Source organism: Osmerus mordax, chromosome 2, assembly GCF_038355195.1.
Source record: "Osmerus mordax isolate fOsmMor3 chromosome 2, fOsmMor3.pri, whole genome shotgun sequence".
Classification (NCBI taxonomy): domain Eukaryota; kingdom Metazoa; phylum Chordata; class Actinopteri; order Osmeriformes; family Osmeridae; genus Osmerus; species Osmerus mordax.
In genome coordinates this window covers 14,319,726-14,340,236 of record NC_090051.1, presented here as the reverse complement: position 1 = coordinate 14,340,236, position 20,511 = coordinate 14,319,726, and the positions used below count along the sequence as shown (strand labels likewise).

Sequence of the window (20,511 nt, the reverse complement as noted above, 5' to 3'; positions counted from 1 at the left end):
GCGTGTGTATGTGTCAATATTGGCTGTGGTCAGTTTTTACATGTTACGTGTGTGCTGCATTGTGGAAGCTCAAGGTCAGGTCGTTACAATAGCTTTGTCCCTTCTCTTCCTGCCTCCAGCTCTGTAGCATCCACTGTGTCCATCCAAATGTAAAACACACATGCATGGACAAACACACACACAGAGCACTCTAGAAAGGGTCCAGGAACATTTAAGTGTTTCGTCTCCCGTGGTTTTAGAGCAGAATGGAGCTACTGTGCGTGCGCAGGAAGGGAGCACGTCTGGGTTTAAATGTTCTACGTTTGCGTCATTCCCCTTCCATACAGATTAATCATAGACCTGACATCTCATGCAACCCAAGACCACCTCCTTCTGCCTCCCTGCACCTCCCTGCCCCTTTGCCCCTCCCTTCCCCCCCCCACACACACTGTTTTTCTTGAACCCTTGCACTTTTAGAAACGCTTCAGGAAAATTTGGAAAGAGTGAAAAATAACTGAAAAAAGACTGGAGCAAAATAGACAGGAAATTAGAAAGGGGGGAGAGAGAGAGAGAGAGATGAGCAGCTGTTCTATCATTTGCATGAACATTTGCGTCACACACAGGCCCTCTGGGAGGAGGAGAACAGTTTGGAACTAACCTCTGAACTTGACAGTTGGAGAGACATGGTGACTGTTTGTCTGGCAGACCTGTACACCTCTCCCCTTACCTCTCATCTGCCTGTCCGCTTGTTTGCCTGTCTACCTGTGTGCATTGCTGTGACTGTGTTCCTCTCTCTCTCTCTCTCTCTCTCTCTGTCTCTCTCTCTCTGTCTTATTCTTGTCACGTTGTCCCCTACGGGGGTTTACATGCTCGCCTCCCACATCTGTTTCTCTACATCTCTGTCTGGAATTCAAAGTCTGGCTGCTTCATCCTGTTTACTCGGCTGTTAGCCTGTAGCATTGCCCCCATTATTTGTGAAACTTGAACCAAAATGTGTTTGCATGTGTTCGTTGTACATGTACGTAGTATGTGTGTCTGTGTGTGTGTGTGTGTCTCTGACTGCATGAGCAATCCTGGCTGTTTGTTCTAAAGGACGGAGGTACACTGTGTTCATAAGTTCTTTTTAGCAGAACTTGAGTTTTAATTAACCTCATTATCTATTGTATTTTATATTGATGTTCTTACCTTGTTTTTACAATCTTAACTGTAGCACTTTGAGATTTGTTTCAAATGTAAGTGCGTTACAAATAAATCTATTATTATTATTATTATCATTACTGTAGCCTCACAATGATCCCTGACCCCCTTGACCCCTGCAACATGACCCGGACTAGGATTATACAAGGTCAGATGACTAATGTTTCAAAATGAGGAGTGCGCTCTTTCATCAGGTGCGCGGACAAGTGAATGATGTTTACATGGGAATAATAGCTTCCTGGTATCTGTACAGACTGCCTGTCAAAGTAGGCTATGCTCGTAAAAAACTGGCAAACAAACCCATAGGAACAAACACACAAACGCACACAAATACACATACAGACACGCGTCTGTGGAGGTTTGACGGGGATGTGCAGTGAAAGGCAGAGGTGGTGGATTAGAGAGTTTAGCTGCCGTGAGTCAGACTCTGTCTACAGAGGCTGCTCTCAGGGACAAGCCCTGCTCTGTGTGTGTATGTGCTTGTGTGTGTGTGTTTGGTGTTATGAAACCTCGAGTTTGTGGCATCTGTTCTGTCCCCAGTACTGACTGTCCGAGGCTCCAATTCTCTTTCCCTGGGCTTTGAACTCCATAGGTTTCCAACACACTGTAATAGTTACAGTAAACAGGAAAATACAGGAGTAAACCTAGACATATTGGAATTGTTAAGTGGTAATTATTGGCTGTTGGTTGTCTGTTGGCTGTCTACTCTCCAGATATAGTTCAGCTAGTTGAAAGACAACGGCGTCAGTGTATGCTGTGTCTAATATTGCAGAGGTGTGTCTATCGCCAAGGTTACAGCGGTTTCATCAGAACATCCATTGACCCTCACTGCCCCTGTGGTTTGGCTGTTGGTAACTTTGTAGGTATACGGTTGTGTATTATGTAACTCTCTCTTATTCTCTTCCTAGGTTATCAAGAGATCAGATGTCTATCAGTCACCAGATTATCAAGTTTCCACAGAACCCTGTGTGTGTGTGTGGGGGAGGGGGGGGGGAGTGTGAGTGTGTGGTTGGGCCTCAGACCTACTTCCTTCTCCTCCCCTCTTTAACTCCTGTACCGGGCCAACTCAGCAGTAGGCAATGCCCCTTGGAAGCATGGTAAGCCATGGGATGTGTGTATTGCTTGTGGATGAGTGGATGAGTGTGAGGAAAAGGAAAGACAGTGTGTGTGGGTGTGTAGTGACAGTAAGTGCATAGTGTTGTTCAACCAAGTGTTCTGTCATTTTGGGGAGCTCCCAACCTGTCCACCTACTTAGCTCTTTTACGTCCAAAATCCAACCGCATCATCAAGTCACCACCCAGTCCTCCAATGGAGGAATGGGTGTGGATGTGTGAGTACGTGAGATGCAACACTCACTTTTAGGTAGGCGGGAAATGGCCTAACACCAAAAATATTCGGATGTGACAGCGGATGATTTCACCACATTCAGCAGGTCCACCAGCGGCTAAGTATCCGCAGGGCCAGGGCCAGAGACGACACCACTCCAGCTTTCCTTCCAATCAGACGCTCCAGTGCCCCCACCCTTGCCCCCCACAAACGACCTATTTTCTTGTCTTCTCCAGCTGCTTGTGCAAATAGAGACTATCTTCTTAAGACTATCCACCTGTTTGTTGACAGACACACAAAAGTCAAACATACCTGCATTAACTTGTCTACAACTAACTGAAAAACTAAAGCACAAAAGTATGATGGTGAGAGAGAGAAAGGGTTCAAGAGGATGTAAAGAGATCTAGGGAAAGCAGCGCAGAGAAATGGTTGTGGACATAGCTGCCAAAGCATGAAAGGGAAAAAATGCATGAAAATGACCTTGAGGGACTTAAACATTTACTACCTTTAATCCAACTGGTGGGAATTACCTTGGAATTCTGAGTCTAGGTCAGTCAATCTTACTTTCAGCTCCTGTATTGATTCAGAAAACTAAGCTTTCCAAGAATATCTGCTCAAAAGTAGGAAGAAATCTACCCCACTCGTATTGCTCTCCACTATCTCCCTTCCCCCCTCTCCTATCCCTTCCTCTCTCTTTGTAAAGCTAATATTCACTGAGCAAATAGAGGGGAGATAATGTACTTGACATCATGCGTCATAGCTATTCTCACATCTCTCCTACAGGGATAAATCATCACCAGTGTGTCTCCCCACTTCTATAGGCCGCAATATGCTTCTGCGTCTCCGTTTCCGGATGGGCGGGCGCACGGATACGCACGGATAGACAGCGTTTATGGTTCTCCGTAGGCTGTGAGTGCTGAAAACAATTCACCGCCAGAAGAGTAGGTGGCACAACGGTTTTTTGTAAATCGTCGTGGAGTGTTTATTTACCTAGGTTATCGAGAAGTCGGAGCAAATTTACAAATTAGCCGTTTCATCAATAAAATACGCACATTTTCTGCAACTACACTGCCCATTTCTCGTCACATTTTAATTCAGATGCTGATTTACATGTACTGTTTAGCTGAAATATGAATTGTGAAAACTTACAGCAATGGCGGTCAACGGATTCTGTTCGTCCTGTTTATCCCGGCAACCCCGCCCCTGACGCAAGCGATTCTTAATACTGACCAATCACAGCCAAGGGGGTCTCCGTAGCTCTCCGTCGCTCACGACGGATAGTTAGAAAATTCAGGAGGTGCACGTCGAGCTCTCCGGGGCTCTCCGAGGGCTGACGGAGAGCTCGTAGAGGGCGTTCCTCGGAGAAGAGGGCGTTCCCATGTGCCCGTTTTTCGAAAAACGCAGAAGCATATATAAGCCTTATCTCTCTCTCGCTCACGCACGCACGCACATACAATGGCAAGAATAGGAAGCAACGCCTGTTCCGTGTGCGTGTGTGTTGAAGTTTGAGCACTATACAGAATTGACGATGATGGGGCTATTAGTCAGCACGCGAAGATCTTTCTCCCTCATCCATAGTCAGATAGGGCGCAGATTATGTCCAACTCTTGATCGCTAGAAAGACTAGTGCTAGTAGCTAAAACAAATATGTTTGTATGGCTAACTGTAATTTGCTAATCATAAGGAAACCTAACGTTTACAGTTGCAAGCTAGCTGAAAAACAGCGACAGTGACGACACTATACGGAGTTCTGAGATTTTTAACTATTAGTGTCTGAGCGGCCGCAAAAAAGACGGGCGCACCCATATTTCTCAAAGAGGCCGCGTAGAGACACCTCAAAAACACGTTGATCCAGATCGCATTTGTTTTTAACCTTACACATTAATACGGCCAACCGGGTCACCTTTCTCAGTCAAACCTACGCATACATTTAGGAGACTGCGGTTATGAAAATAAGAAATATGTCTCTTGATCAAAACGGTGTGTTAGTCCCCAGTATTAAGTGTAACGGAAGTGTAACCGCAGCTAACTAGTCGTCAACGTAACCAACTGGGCCCGGTGACAATGACGCAGACCGTTTGCTCTGCTCGCTGCTCACACCATCCAAGTTTCCATTCAGCAACATGCGTACAGCGTACGCGCACGACGTCCCGTTGCTAGGTAGTGACTGGTAAAGAAGCGTGTTACTCTGAAAACCTAACGGAGATCACCGATAATATCAGCTAGCCTACTTTTGAAAATTTTGTGAGGAAATAAAAGTTACACTGTGACCATAGTTATAGTTTCTTTAACATTTTTGGTTCCTTTGTTGTAGGATCGTTCACCACAGCACCATTTTGCATTTGGAGTGCAAGCGACAAAATGAATTGAGATACTGTGCATAGACATCAGCTTGTGCACAACAGTTTTACCTCCAAAGGTTAGGTTTATCTGGGAGCTCGTTCCTTTGCAGCTGAGAATCTCAGTAGGCTACTAAACTGTACCAAGTGTGGCGACACAACGTGATTGGGGACACACGCACTCGGGTCATAGACAGAACGCGCACATACACAACCACACAGACAAGCAGTTGACCGGAATCGTATGTGATATTTCTTTAGCTATTTTGGATTAATGGAATATTGCTATCATGTTAGCAATGATTTATTTGAAAAGATTTCGTTTTGAAGTTAGCTTTTAGAACCTAAACAGTAAGATGAACAGAGAGACAGGCAGAAAATAGTGAGAGATTAAAAGGATGAAAAACAATCAACGATAGAAAATAGAGAGAGAGAGAAAACGAAATAATACGAGAGAGAGAGCTAATTCTGCATAGGCCTACAGCTGCTTAGTGAACTTGGTGTATGAGACCTGTAATGGAATGCTCACGCAGATGCCAGAACCCCCTGTACAATATTAACAGAGCCCAATGTGCGTCATAGCACTCACAGATGACCCAGTGTGTGTGTGTGTGTGTTAGTGAGGAGGACACTCTCTTTCTTTCTTTCTTTCTTTCTGTGTCTCTCTTGCCTCTCACGCTGTCATTCTCTCTCTCTCTCTCTCTCTCTCTCTCTCTCTCTCTCTCTCTCTCTCTCTCTCTCTCTCTCTCTCTCTCTCTCTCTCTCTCTCTCTCTCTCTCTCTCTCTCTCTCTCTCTCTCTCTCTCTCTCTCTCTCTCTCTGGATTAGTCAGCTGAACATTGTTTGCCTCCTAAAGTCTGTCTGGACTGCAATCTTTCCAATCCTCTGGTATTCACACAAACTTTGACCTGATTAAGAGTAACAACTCATTATTGCTTTTTCTGTGTGTTTCTCACACACGCAATCGGAAATCTAAGTTTATCTCAACGTGGGGGGATGTGTAATGTTCTATTGCTTTCGATTTCTTTGCATTTCACTGGGAAACTTTGGACAAACTTACCTATCTCCCCCATCTGCCTTCCCTGTGAGAACAGAGTTACTTATTCAGAGACCTCTGAATGTTTCATGATAGGTTGTGTCTGGGATCTAGTTTGAAAACATGTATTTTGGGGAGGTTAAGAGGACAGTCCATCTAAGTGCTATTCACACTGAAATGCACAGACTTGAGGTCCTATAGCCCAGAGGCGTTTGCAGCAGGGTTCATCTGACCTTCTGCCAGGGATTCTGGGGACTTTCCAGATATTGCTCTCTCATTACATTCTTTGTTTAACTCTTGACTGTGTCTCTCTCTTAAACTGACTTCTGAGGTTTCTCTTTCTCCCTCCTACTCTTTATTAATTTGTCTAACTTCTTTTATGTGTGTATTTGATCTGAGTAGGGCTGTGTCTATGCTGTCTCATCCTATCTGCTCTGCACTGGTTGCCCTGGACAGAATGATCTCAGCTCAGCTTACACACATGGGACACACCGTGTGCCAACAAAAACGACATCTCACATCCAACTCTCTTAGACACGGAGGGTATATCACACATGTACATGCAAATACAAATAGACATACACACACACACACACACACACACAGCCGGTGTTTTGGGGATAGTTTGATACGGCTGTGTGTACAGCTGGCTAGAGCTTGTGATTAATGTGATTGTGACAGCCTTAACTCTACTGCATAATATTGCTCTGCCTTTCTGTCTATCTTCTCATCATTCCCTTACTAGCCTCTCTCTGTCTCTATCAGAACTCAGGCTAGACCCAAATGCGTACAAAAATACAGAACCGAGTTAGCGAGTCTTAGATTTTTTTAATTTATTTTTTAATTTAAGGAACAAAAGGGCAAGCAGGCTCGACGTCAGGGCAGGCAGAAGTTTCTCTTACAGTTTTTTTCAAAGGCTTACACAATTTTTTTTAACTTGTCCTCTTTTTTTCAAAACTTAACACACAAATCCAACAACTGCACACACGAAATGCAAAATGCCTCGCTTCTCTTGCAAAATGAAGCACTGCATTCAAAATATCACAAACACGTTTCTAAAGCACACATTTGTCTCATGTTGCAGACACTTTTGCCATTATATTACATTTTTGTATATATCATATACACACAGTTATTCAAAACATTAAGCTCTTCTTTCATGAGCTCCTTTGTACATTTCTGTACAAGATTGAAAGTAAATGGCAGAGATGATGAAAAATTCATGGTAAACACTAAAACAAGATTGAAACCAAACTTATTTTTTTACTATAAGCATTTGTGGTCGTGAATACAGTATTACACAGTACAAAAGAAAATGTCTAGTAGGACAGAAACCAAACCTAATTTTGAAAAAGGTGATTACGGAATGGTGTGTGTGTGTGTGTCATGAACTGTAGCATACAGTAATATATACTATTTTCTACAATATTGTCAGAATGTCTTCTTACTGTACTGTTGCATGGTATGATACAGTAATCCATTAGACTGAGACCAATCATGCAGTGCACTGCAGTCAATGCATGCATGGGTGCTAAAATATATGTCTGTGTGTAGTATACCGTGTGTTGTGCTGAAACAGCTATTATGTGTACATTAGAACATGTGTATATTACAGTATATTGTTACATACCTGTTATCTGTTCTACAGTAAAGGTTCAAATTATACCCACCACTGTAAATCAACAAAAATTACGTAGGCTATTTATAAGCCTATTCTAAAGCCATGATTGGTTGGTGTTGAGTAAAGCAATGAGTGTTTGCACATGTGAGGAGTTAGTGTAAGGCACTGATGAATTAGTGTGTCATTTTGATTGGTTGTGTTTTAAAAAGGAAATCAAGATGCTTCCTGTTAGAATTTTGTGGGTTACGTGGAGAATTGTGTGTTGTGTTTTGCAAAAAGTGTTTTATGAAATTGAAAACTGAGTCAAAGGCCAAAAATGTGCGTATGGTTTTGCAGATTTGAGGTGTGATTCTGGTGTTTGAGTGTCAGGTTTCAGAAATTGTGTGAAAATTAAGGAATTTGTGTGTAAGCATTTGGAAAAACTGTAAGATAGGACTAATAAAACAAGACAAACTGGCAATACACAAAAAAAAAGTACAGGGTTAAATGCACCGTGGATAATGAGGAAGATGGGAGACACCCGGAGACAGACAGACAAGTGTAATCAGGCTGTGACACTCTTTCTCCATTGCTTTCCTTTCAGTGGGGGAGAGTTAGACAGGAACCACTATGTCAACACAAGGAACATTATCCTGGGGCCTGTTCCATAAAGCTAGTTTACTGAAGAAGACTGGCTTATGTCTGGGATAGCTCCACTAAACTACATATAAAAGGTTTTATTATTTTATTATTTAAATAGTTAAAGCAAACATGTTTGGTTTCTTGACTATACCGTAATAAATAACACATGCAGGTTTTCTAAACACACATGCATCAGTGTTAGTTTATAAAGGATTTGTTAAAGTCTTTACAGCAGCCAGAGTGAATATATCAGTGAAGTATGTAATGAATCATAGGGTGTTGTAGTGAGGGTAGATGAGGGTATGAATGCTGCTATCGTGTCTCCATTCATCCCACACCTCCATCCCTGTCATCGATAACGCCTGTCCTAACCCCCCTCCCCTCCCTCTCTCAATCCCTCCCTCTCTCCATCATGACTAATACACTTCAGGGTCACTGGGTTTATCACGTCATCACATTGCGTCATAGCATCATCTTAACAGGCAGCAGAGTCTTCCCCATGCATCAGCAGCAGGTTTGGTGGGACAGTGATATTTTGGTCCTCTCCAAACAACCCAGACCAGATGAAGGGACTAACAAAGAATATTCTTGATTTGAAGCACTTTGTTGTTGTCACGGCCACGGCCGAGCCCGTTTCATGTTTAGCGTCGTTCTTGGTTTTCCCTGCCCTAGTGTTTCTCTGCCTGATTGCCTTCACCTGTATCTTCTTAGGTTGTTTCAGTTTGCTCGTTAGTATGATTCCTTTCACCTGTGTCTTGTTTGGGTTTTGTATTTAAGTGCCTGTTTTGTGTTCGTTCCTTGTTGGGATGGGAGTGTCCCTGTTGTGTTCTTGTTTACCAAATAAAGTCCTTGCTATTGAAATCCTGTTTCCTCTGCATTTGGGTCCATCCCCTACACACTCACCACTGACAGTTATCATCCCTCTCTACGAACACAAATCATTGAATTGTCTCTGAATGGACTCAAGGGATTCAAAAAGTTTGAGAAGTGAATTTTATTCAAATAAATAGCCACATAAATAAACATTTTCTCCATACTTAACATTCATACAAACACACATATAGTCAAGTAGCAAATCAGAAGAACATAGTATTTACTATTATCCAAAAATGTTTACTTGTACATCTTTGATAATTTTGTTAGTGTTTCAATAGCTCACTGGTTCAGTCTAATGACCTCGGAAAATTTGAACCCACCAAGTAAACAAATCTCAAACATAACAAAATAAAGTGCAACACTTGCTCTTTTCTCAATACAGCAAGTTCAACCTAAGTGAAAAAAATGCTTAGTGAGTCTGTTCTCTTCTCTATTTGATGACCAATGGATAATGTCCAGAGCCTCATTCTAATCTAAGTTTGTTCAGATAAAGGCACAAGCATTGGTGGTGCAAATGCAATCAAATCAAATAAAAACACTGCTCATTTAAAAAATAAATCATAAAAAACATTTTACACTAGGCATTCCCAAACATTTTCCCTCGTTCCAGCATGTTGTTCATAGAGAGACCACTTCACAGATATGCAAGAGTTTAACTAAGTACTGGTGCACAGCCATCATCATACAGGACACACAGCTGAATATATTGTCTTGAAATATCGACCCAACACACATATGATGGCAGACATCCAGCTATTGCTACCATTCTACCAATTGATTTCAAGAAAAGTCACATTTCAGCTAAAATAGTATTGCTACAAGTTGTTGTTTTCTTATATTCTTAAATTCATTTCTTTATATAGAAAAATACAAAAACAACATATAGGCTAAAGCCGTGGTCTAGGAGCCCAACCTACCATCAGTTGACTCAGCAGACAGCAGTAGCATTAGCTATTAGCATCTGGTGGCAGAAGTAGAATCTCAAAGTAGAATCTCTCAGCAGGAGCAGAGAAGAGAAAAGTGACAAGTATTTATAGCCAGCAAGCTACGCTGAGCCCAAAGGAGCTCAGAGAGAGAGTCTGTCTTTCTCTGATCTGTGTCGGATTCTTCTTCTGCTATTACCACATGGAAACCACTCAGGACACAAAGGCAATTGTGTTGTTATGAGAAACAACGTATTTTCTCTCTAATACAAATTCATATTTATGTATTCTTGTTGAATAAAAACACAGATCTACTGTAGTACCTGCAATACTCTGCCAACACCTCTCCCTCTGAAGATATCAAACCATTGTACATTTAAACAGAAATGAACAAAAAAGAAAAGAAAACTACAAAACATGACCAGACAGGTGTACAAGCCTGGCTTCTCTACCTTTCTTCTGCATTTCAATGTGAAATATTGCACTAGTCCCACAGTCTTTGTTCTGTGCACATGAAAGCATTAAATCACATATTCATAAACTGTATTATGTGAAAAGAGAGACTTATTACACTTGTGGATTGTAGAGGAAGAAGTAATGCTTATATATGGACAATGTTTGCAAATGTTCCACATTTTCAGACATGAACTTAAGGAGGTAGAAATAAAACAGAAGCACTGAAAGCTTTGGTGATCTCCGACTGAGGGTCGTTTTTTTGCGGTGAGAGTCATTAACAATGGGTTCAAGCCTACGCATTTGTTAGGCGCCAACGGGCGCACACACAAACGCACAGAGCTGCTTGGACATGGCTGTACCTATGCTGTGCTTTAGTCGACTACGTTTCGTTCTTCAGTGTCCGCAGGTGAAGATCAAGCAGCGGGATGTGAGCTACATTCTAACACATCACAGTTTGTCAAATCACAATCATGTACACTCACTGAAGGTTGGAAGCTTAGGATACTGCCCGTTCAAAAGTCTGCTACAATGTCATATAACAAAGTCAAATAAAATAAATAATATGGAAACGCTATTGGACCAAAAAAGGACAACTTTGGTTTCTCCTACAGAGTGAATCGTCAAAATCATCGTTCGGAAATGTGCAGACATGGAAACTTAAAAAGTCATATTGAAGATCCTCTCATCTCTAAATCGAATGCGAAAACGAAACTGTGAATGAAACATGATCTAGTCATGGACTGGCAGGTGAATACCAGTTATTCAAGTGAATTTGTCCCTCCTCCTTGTAGCATGAGAGTGGAAGGAGGCTTTTCTCTGGGCAGTGAGGGGCACAGGGACCCCAAAGTCCATTATTGCTTCTCTCGGGGAGGGTGGGATCTGTAAAGGATCCTAGGCCTTGTCCAGGGTTTGGTTATTGCTTATTCGTCAGCTTATAGATGAGCACACAAAAGCCTCACAGGTGGACACGTGACAGTTTGGATGTTGTTCAAGAGACCGTTTGCTTGGAGTCTCCTGTATTTGTCTCTGGCATGTTTCTTCACCTGGCCGTTCAGTGCTCAGCTTTACAGAGGGGCTCCTCTCTGTTCAGACCAGAGAGCACTCTACCAGTGACCGGGTAATCAGACTCAATTGTTCTGCTAAAATGTTCCAAACTCACCCTGCTTGTCAGTGGCGACATCATACTCATGTTTTTGTTTCCTCCTCCGAGAGGAAGAGATCGAACCATTTCCACACTCCATTATTTCACCATCACACAGCTGCTGATTTGCTGTTTGTCACCCCGCCCCAGCTCCTGCATCTCATTCTCTGGGCTACTCATTGACCCCAGGTTCCACACACCCGGCCTAGGCACGAAGGGGACCTGGGCCTGGACTGGGACCTGGGCCTGGACTGGGACCTGGGACTGGACTGGGACCTGGGACTGGACTGGGACCTGGGGGTGAATATGAGGCTGCTGGCTGATGTGCAGACGAGCCTCCAGGAGGCATGCGGCCGAAGCCACAGGAGAGAGGGAGGAGACCCCCAGTGGAGTCTGCCAGAGGGTGTGATGGAATGCCATGGTGTTCTGGGAGGGGGTCAGAGGGGTGTGGGAAGGTTCTCCCTGCAGGAGGGAGGAGATGGGGGCGTCAAACAGGGTGGAGGGGGTGAAAATGGAGGTTGGGGGAGGGGAGGCAGGTTGCTGCTGGGGCAGGAAGATCAGGGGGTTCTGGGTAGGCCCAGTGTTAGTGGGCTGAGGTTGAGGCTGATGCTGGATCTGCAACATCCTGGAGAAAGAGACAGAGTACAACTGTTACTACAGAGACAACTGGTCTGGGTGTTTGTGCGTGTGCATATGTGTGTGTTTGTGTGTGTGTGAGTGTGTGTGTGTGAGTGTGTGTACCTTTGCTGGTGTAGCACTTCCTCCAGCATGCTACGGTGCTCACTAAGGGCTGGGCCCAGGGACCCCCGGCTGCCACGGTTACAGAGGGTCGGAGGGCAAACCTGCCGCGCCAACCCCTTAATCTTGTTCAATCCCAGAAGCCCTTTGGTGCGGGTGTTCTTTCCTCTCAGCTGTTGGCGGAAGGCTTTAAGGCCTGGAGGTGCAAAGGTTGTGGGCATTAGCTACACATGTTTATATATAGAGAGAGAGCAAACGGCACAAGAGATATCGACTGAACATCTGTGTCATCCTCGACATGAGAGTAAGTGGCCTACCTTGCGTGAGGGAGGTGTCAGAGGCCCTGCGTCCTTCCTGAAAGTTGGCTGCAGGCAGGGAGCCCCGGGTCTTGGGTAGAAGGTGTGAGGAGAGGGTCAGGAAGGCCCCAGAGGGGGCGAAGGAACCAGGGGTTCTTGCAGACCCCAGAAAGGCCGACAGGCCCCTCGGAGGGACCACCGGGGCGGGGCCGAGCGAGGAGGACTCCAGGCAGCCGTCGGAGGAGGCTCCCTCTGAGGGGCTGACTTTGACGCCTGGCGAGGAAGAGGAGGGAGAAGGTTAACATGGCTGTGCCCCGCGTATTGGCGTGTGCGTGTGCGCGTGCCTTTCGGTCTACTCACAAGGGAGGTGGCACTGGTGAATGTGGGCGGAGACCTCGGCCAGAGTGTGTCTACGGGAGGTGGTGGTCGGGGGGAGCGGGGGGGTGGCGCTGTGTGTGGCTTCCTCCTCCTCCAGGTCTGTAGGACGAACCTCCTCGCTGATGCTGGTCTCCAGCAGGCTGTTGGGGGAGATGGAGCGACTCCAGAGCAGCCGGTTCAGACTGGCCTCCACAGGGAACACCACGCGCTGGAAACAGGGGGAGGAGCGCTACACGTTAGCCGCTGACAGATAGGAGACAGATAGGAGTACCAACGGTTATAAAGCTAACTATTCCCTGTAAAAGTTATGTGCCATCATAGTTCCATGTAGCTTCTATCAAGCTAACTGCTGGCATATCTATCCGTAATATGCATACATAACAAGCGACATATTTGTGGACGGATGGTTCCGTTTTACCTGGAAGAGAGCACCCTGGTCACAATCCATCTCCGAGTGAACTGGAGGAGTGCTCTTGGCTGGGAGAGGAAACACTGTGGTTCTGAAGCTGTCAGAGGATTCCATAATGACCTGACAGAGAAAACAAAGTGGGCAGACATAAGAACAGATGCAAGTCTGGGGGACACCCAGGCAAAAGAACTCCAGGTCCAGGGGCGTGGGCATCTAAGCCAGCCGTAGCTCTCACCTCTGGGGTGGTGGAGTCGGACGTGCTCCTGGGTCTCTGGCCCCAGGTTCCACACTGTCTGCTGAGCTGCTGGGCCCGATGCTCCCTGACTCTCTCCAGTAGCAGGTAGTAGATGGCTGAGAAGTGGTTGTAGCTGCTGCTCTGAAGAGACTGGATAGCAGGAAGGACAGAACAAACGCAAGGGGCGGTTCGTTAAGAGTACTTGACAAACACCGACACACAAACAAGGGTCTGCATCCTGTTCTCGGTCTAAGCTCCTTAGAGGCTACCATTGCTGCTCCACGCTCAGTGTGTCAGCTTTTAAAAGCAGATGCTAGTTATCCCTTTAATTCTTCTACACAACAGGCAGTAAGCCACCTGGCACAGAGGGGTTTGTCTGTGGCGGCATAGAGATAGTATATCTTCTGACTACACACACACACACACAGCATGTCCCCACTTGGCGCACATGATCAACAGTACATCCAACCATCCAACCTCCAACTTTCCTCCAACCCACCTTCCCCTTCCTTCCTTCCTTCCTCCCTCCATCCCTTCCTCCTCTCACCTCAATGGTCCTCTGGCGGTCAATGCCCAGCGTGTTCATGATGCTGAGGACTGGCTGGCTGTAGTCCCCCAGATTGGAGTTGTAGTCGATCAGGCTAAGGCTGACGGTGTGCTGGGGAGCTGCGGGGTCTGCCAGCATCCAGCGGTGCTGCTTGATCTGGGCCATGCTGATTCTCTTGGCTGGATCCACAGCCAGCATCTTCCGGATCAGGTTCTCACAGTCTGGACAAGAGAGGGGAGGAGAGGAGACTTCAGATCAACCACGTTTCACATGAGTTCCGTGAGAATAAGAGTTTCAGCAGAATAAGCCCTGTAGTAGACAATGTTTCAGATATTTGCCATCCTGTGTTATTTGCCAATCCTGGTTGGCTAGCTGTTGAGGTTCATTGATAGTAGGTTGCCTTGGCGATGCCGACCTACCTTGGGACATATAGAAGGGTATTCTGAAGCGTCCTTCCGTGACCCTCTGTCTGAGGGCTGGCAAGCTGGACCCATCAAATGGCAGGGTCCCGCACACCAGAACGTAGAGGACTACACCCAGGCTCTGCACGAACCAGGAAGAACACACAGAGCAGGAGAACATTTAGATAGGCCATTTTACGTTTCCCCAAAATCATTTTGTTTACGTGAATCTATTTTGTCATGGGTTTCTTTCGTGGGCATTTCTGATTGGGATGTTGTTCTCTAGAGCGTCATGTGGCGTCCACTTACCCAGATGTCGAGTTGAGGACCCTCATACTCCTTGCCCTCAAACACCTCTGGGGCAGCATAGGGGGGACTTCCACAGTATGTAGACAGGGGCTCGCCGGCATTGTAGAAATTCCCGAATCCAAAGTCTAGAAGGGAAAGAGGTGAAGGAGGGAGGGGGAGGAGAGGGGATAAGGAGTTGGCTCGTTAACGTAACTCATGATTGTTTGCTTGAAACTTCTACTGAACCATGACTGCTGCCCCAGCCAGGAGAATCAAGGTTCTGTTCAACAGGGCGTGCTAGTGATGTAATCCTCTCCAAAGGAATGTAAGAAAAATTATCGTATCTAAGCTGTAATCACCCTGAGCTTCAACAACAAACTTGTTTTACTGCTAGGAGACAGCTTTAAGATTTTGATGTTTTTGGTTTGTCACGTTGCCAGGCATTTCTGTGTCTGTTTTCATGTTCGTGTCAGTGTGTGTGTGTGTGTCTGGGAGGGTTTCCTACTGGTGTGGGCACACGTCCTCTCTAAGACACACTATCTCACCTTGCTCAATGTTCATGTTCATTGCACTATTTCACTGTAATAGTAGAAACTTTGCAAATAACAACTATTCATAAGTGCTATTGGTGAAAACATATCTTAATGGTTTATTAAGGCAGTAATATCTCCCACCACTTCCATGTTCTATATGTATGTAGGTTTAGTACTGTACATCTCTCTGTCTTCAGTCAAGTCCAGGGGGTACGTACCGGCCAGCTTAATGTTCATGTTGGCATCCAGCAGCAGATTCTCAGTCTTCAGGTCTCTGTGAACTATGTGGTGTCGGTGGCAATAATCAACCGCCGTCAGGATCTGCCAAAACTTCCTCCTGGCCTCATCTTCACTCATACGGCCATTAGAGGTTAGGTAGTCTAAGAGAGAGAAAGAGAGAGAGGATGCAGGAAGGAGAGAATAGAAAAAATCCTGTTAGGTTTAGATATTTACAGAAACTACAATGGGATGGGATGGTGCTTTGTGTGTGTGTGTGTGTGTGTGTGTGTGTGTGTGAGGCGTGGGGGGGGGGGTTAATAGATCAGGTGTCAGGGAGAACAGAGTGATGGTTTGCGTCAGAGGAGGATAATATTCCTGTCTGCTATAAATCCCAGGTGACAGACAGATTAAATATCGTTCTGACCCTTTTATTACATAAAAAAACAGCGTCACAACCTACTTTGGAACAAAGGAGGTGAACATGAAACTCACCAAACATCTCTCCATTTTTTGCGTACTCTGTGACAATGTACAGCATGTCTTTGGTCTCCATGACCTGTCGGACACACAGAAAAGAAACAGGAGTTGGTTAGAAGAGAAGTGGGGCAGAAGCAGCCTGTGATGACGACAGGAGATTTGACTTTCCACTGAGAGACCTGGTTAAGTGTTTGAGCAGAGACAGAATTTGGCACTAGCCACCTCTCTCTATATCTCTCTCTCCTCTCTCTCTCTCTCTCTCTTTCTCTTTCCCTCTTCTGAATACACATCCCACAGTAACTGCTATCTCTCTCACACTAAAAACACAGACACACAAATATGCAAATACACAAGCAGTGACTTTCCATGATATATCCAGTTGCATAAGAAAGCTGACAGGCACTTCCTGCATTGTCATTATTTATAGAATATAAACACATCCAAACACACACACACACACACACACATCCACACGTCGAAATCCCAGCATTAACCAGTGTTTCTAACCAGACAAACCCTGTCACCAGACACATTTTTTATTTTTGGGAGGGGAAACCGCAGGACCTCATTTTTACATGACTTTACATATATTTACACACACAGACACACAGACACACACACAAGCTGAGGTGTGTGTATCAAAAACGCTATGAGCAGAATCAGTCATGAATCACCGCCACCAACAAAGCAAGGGGAAAAAAAACGTATATCCCCATCCTGGAACAGTGGAAACCTTCCCACACTCAAAGGGCCTTAGGGGACCCATGGTGTTATGCAACACATTATTAAAAAAAACAGTTTGGGAAACAAACTGTAATCAATGAAACTCCTGTTTTCGCAAGCCTGCCTGTCATAACGAGAACTGCGCATCAGAGAAATTATATACGGATCTTGTAAACAGGAAGTAAAGAGGCAGTCTTGATCTGGGAGAAGGGGGCTGCTCTCTCAGCCTGGAGGTGAGGCTGACGTCAGGAGAGGCCCTAACACCCCAAAGGGGAGATAAAAAGGAAGATAGAGAGAGAGAGACTGAGAGAGAGAGAGAGAGAGAGAGAGAGAGAGAGAGAGAGAGAGAGAGAGAGAGAGAGAGAGAGAGAGAGACTGGGAGATAGAGGGAGGTGTGAGACTGATAGTGGCTTGGGAATGAGTGTGGAGGACAGTGAAAGTGAGAGGAACAAAAAGCATAGAGAGGTAGTTGTTCATGGTGACAGAAAGAAAGAGAGGTGGGGTGTCTGACGTGAATGTGATGCTCACCAGAGCTCAAAAGTGACATACTGTTCACAGAGGGCCAGTGAGCAAATGGAACGGAAAGAGCTTTTTTTATCACAAGGGTCAGGGGTCAATTACTGTTATCCCTCTTTCCTGTACTCCGGCAAACTTCCTGCCCTACAGGAACCGGGCCAACGGGACCGAGAAGACTGGGGTAAAAACAGGGAGGAGAGAGCCTGCTGATCACAAGGCTGCTGTTGCAGGCGGGCGGGGGTGAGGGTGTGTGATGGGGGAAAGGAGTCCCTAAGGCGAGGGAAAAAACCTGCTCATCCCTTCATCAAATGGGTCCCACCTGACTGTCCTCACCTCACACAGCCCAAGGACACAGAGAAAGATTCAGGGATAGGCTGTGTGTCTACGTGTGTTTCGAGAACGCAACAATGCAACAGAACGGTGAGGTCGTTACCTCACTTTAACCACCTCTCAGTATTTTACCAGTGATAAATATCACTTATTCACTTAAAGCTACTCTTTCAGCAGCGAAATTTAATACAAAGATTCTGTTTACAGACATACAGTACGTGTATGTCTTTTTTATGTGTGTGTGCGTGCATCAGTGTGTTAGCGTGACGTTATCAGCATCTGTGCCACAGTGCAAGGCAAGCATACGTATGTGTGTGTGTTTGGTGAGTGTGTGTGTTTGTGTGTGTCTAAGGTAAAAAGCAGATTGCTGCTCCTAAATCTTGTGTGTGATTAGCTACTAGAGCCATGCTTGGCAGTCTGACCTTCACGTGAGGGAGAGACACATTTCACTAACACTAACTGATCCTGACAGTCAGACATGTGAATCCCTAAGACCATTCTGTTTCCCCTTCTTCCCCTGATCAGCTAGCCCACTCTCGCTGCCCTCCACACTTTCTATCTCGCTCTGCACCTCGTTAGTCTGTCGTTCTTTTACATCTCCTCATCAACATGATCACTAACACATGCAGATGCATTGTGTTCTTTTATCTACTCCCATTCCACTGGTGCAAACACACACACGCACACACTCACACACACACACACACACACACACACACACACACACACACACACACACACTCACACAAGCACACACACACAAGCGGGTGTGTGCAAAACAGGGCTGTGAAATTGAAAAGAATAAACCACAAAAATCTCCACCCTAGGGCGTGTCCTCTCCTCGTCTATCTCTCTATCTTTCTGTCTATCTTTGTATCTCTCTATCTCTCTATCTATCTATCTATCGCTCAATCTATCTATCTATCTATCTTTCAATCTCTACCCTGATTCTGCTCAGCTCCAGTGTCTCAGCAAACACATGGCAACACACCACAGCCAACCGCTCTCGTGTAGAATATCAGGCAGTGCCAGTCACACCTAAAATAACGACAGGCACACAAGCTCAAACACACCCTTGGTCAAATGGAGAACAGCAACATGAGGACAGGGCACACACCTGGTACAGTTTGATGATGTGTGGGTGGTTGAGCAGCTTCATGATCTGAACTTCTCGGTAGATCTTTTCCAGGTTGGAGGGATTCAGCCTGGTCTTGTCTATGATCTTAATAGCCACCTGCAAGCACATAATAAACTCCTCAGTAAACGATGTGTATATATATTCCAATTTAATTGCGTTTTATATCTAATAATATAGTCTTTACAAACTGTAAAATTATGAATAGATGGATTTAGATTGTCATTGATAGAGAAAAATATTGTAATAAAAGACCTGTGTCTTGGTGACTTTGTGCCTCGCCAGTTTCACCACAGCGAAGTTTCCTTTCCCAAGCGTGCGGATGATCTCATAGAAGCCGACCTGGAGAGGCCTTCCCTGGGCAGGGCTGGTCTGAGCAGCTGGGCAGCTCTCCGTCATGATCACCATGGCGCACACTCTGGTTGGCCTTGTATAGTCCAAAGAGCAGTTAATTCTGCAATATAAAATAAATACAGTGTGAGGCAATTGTCTGACATTAAAATTAATCCATTTGGCGTATCTGATATAGGCACATTTGTATTCGTTTGTATTCGTGTGTTTTATTGTGCGGATTGACTTGACATGCAAATAGCAAACCAAGTAAATATACTAAACAATTATGAAAATAGATTAACGCAACATAGGCATATACAACACAGTTTACAACATGGTGGAGAAGAGAAACCTCGCAATGCAACATGTAGCCTCTGCCATGCGAAGCACGCTTTTTCTGCGGTAAGGCACGACTAAACATCCAAGGTTAATTTATTATATTTTTGTCACGGAATTATTTGCGAAATACCCTTGTGTTTTGAATAATTGGGCGGTAGGTTTCTGTCTCAAGGCAGACAAAATTAACAACACAAAAAACATAAACCATATAATTACCAAGGGCTTAGAAAGTGAAAGTTAGGTAGGTTAGCCAACCCATGAAAATTCGACTAAATTGTGAATTTAAATAAATAGGGAAAAATACAGTGTGCCACAAGATTAAAATACAAATATAATTGCAAGCCACCATTTCGAAGGACAGTTGGAGTTTCTTACCTTACTGAACGAATGCACACCACCTCCTTTGACAGCTCAAATGTATTTCAAAAGCAATACAAGTCATTCCATACAAATATTGTATTTGCTGCAGCACTAATAGAAGAAACGTTAACGAAAAAAAGTATTTTTGTATCCTCTTTTATATACACAAATTTACACTTGTACAGTGAGTGCGAGCCGTATGAACAAGAACTATTTACAGTGTGACAGCGGGTCACATTAGCGGCTGCCGCACCAGTCTGCTGCGCGCTCCTCTGGAATGCAGAGGGCTAGAGTGTTAAGAGGGGAACTCCTCCTCTCGCACTGCCATAACAAATTGATACCTACCTCATTTACGTCACACGCGCGTCAGAGCTTCGAGCGGGCCGCAAGGCCGGGCTCGAGCGCAAGGCACAAGTTGCTGGGCAACGGTGCAGCTCAGAGAGCGGTGACGTGAGTGCTGATGGAGGGTTGCTTAGAGATGGGGATCGTGACGTCAGTCCTAGAGATGTGTCACCACGTGATGTTTCCTCACAAGCTGTTGTAGCGGAACTCGGCTCCTAGACGCACTGCCTGTGCCGCTTTGGGTATTTCAGTCGGTAAGACATGCTCGACTTTCAGGTGCCTTCCTTTACTTTGAAAAGAAAGTCAAACGGAAAGTTAGTCCTCTTGGTTCTAGATTAGCATGACATGATTTCCATTAGTCAAAACGTATAGGTCACATAATTCATAGCACATATTTT

The 20,511-nt window shown here is 45.0% G+C and overlaps 1 protein-coding gene across 2 annotated transcripts; it reads right to left on the bottom strand.

The window, feature by feature from the left end:
• Window positions 1-9,097: 9,097 nt before the first annotated feature.
• sik1 (salt-inducible kinase 1) lies at window positions 9,098-20,058 on the bottom strand. 2 transcript variants are annotated; one of them, XM_067256595.1, is made up of 15 exons: window positions 19,787-20,058; window positions 18,995-19,193; window positions 18,722-18,838; window positions 16,051-16,114; window positions 15,558-15,719; window positions 14,828-14,952; window positions 14,537-14,660; window positions 14,118-14,338; window positions 13,571-13,720; window positions 13,345-13,455; window positions 12,909-13,134; window positions 12,570-12,821; window positions 12,256-12,448; window positions 11,809-12,139; window positions 9,098-11,778 (listed from the first exon to the last, which is right to left on the bottom strand). In XM_067256595.1, the coding sequence occupies exons 2-15, from the start codon at window positions 19,145-19,147 to the stop codon at window positions 11,614-11,616; spliced, it is 2,394 nt and encodes a 797-aa protein (XP_067112696.1). In that variant the 5' UTR covers window positions 19,148-19,193; window positions 19,787-20,058; the 3' UTR covers window positions 9,098-11,613. The 2 variants fall into 2 exon arrangements, with proteins under 2 accessions (XP_067112696.1, XP_067112690.1); XM_067256589.1 differs by having other exon boundaries at window positions 9,098-12,139.
• Window positions 20,059-20,511: the final 453 nt, after the last annotated feature.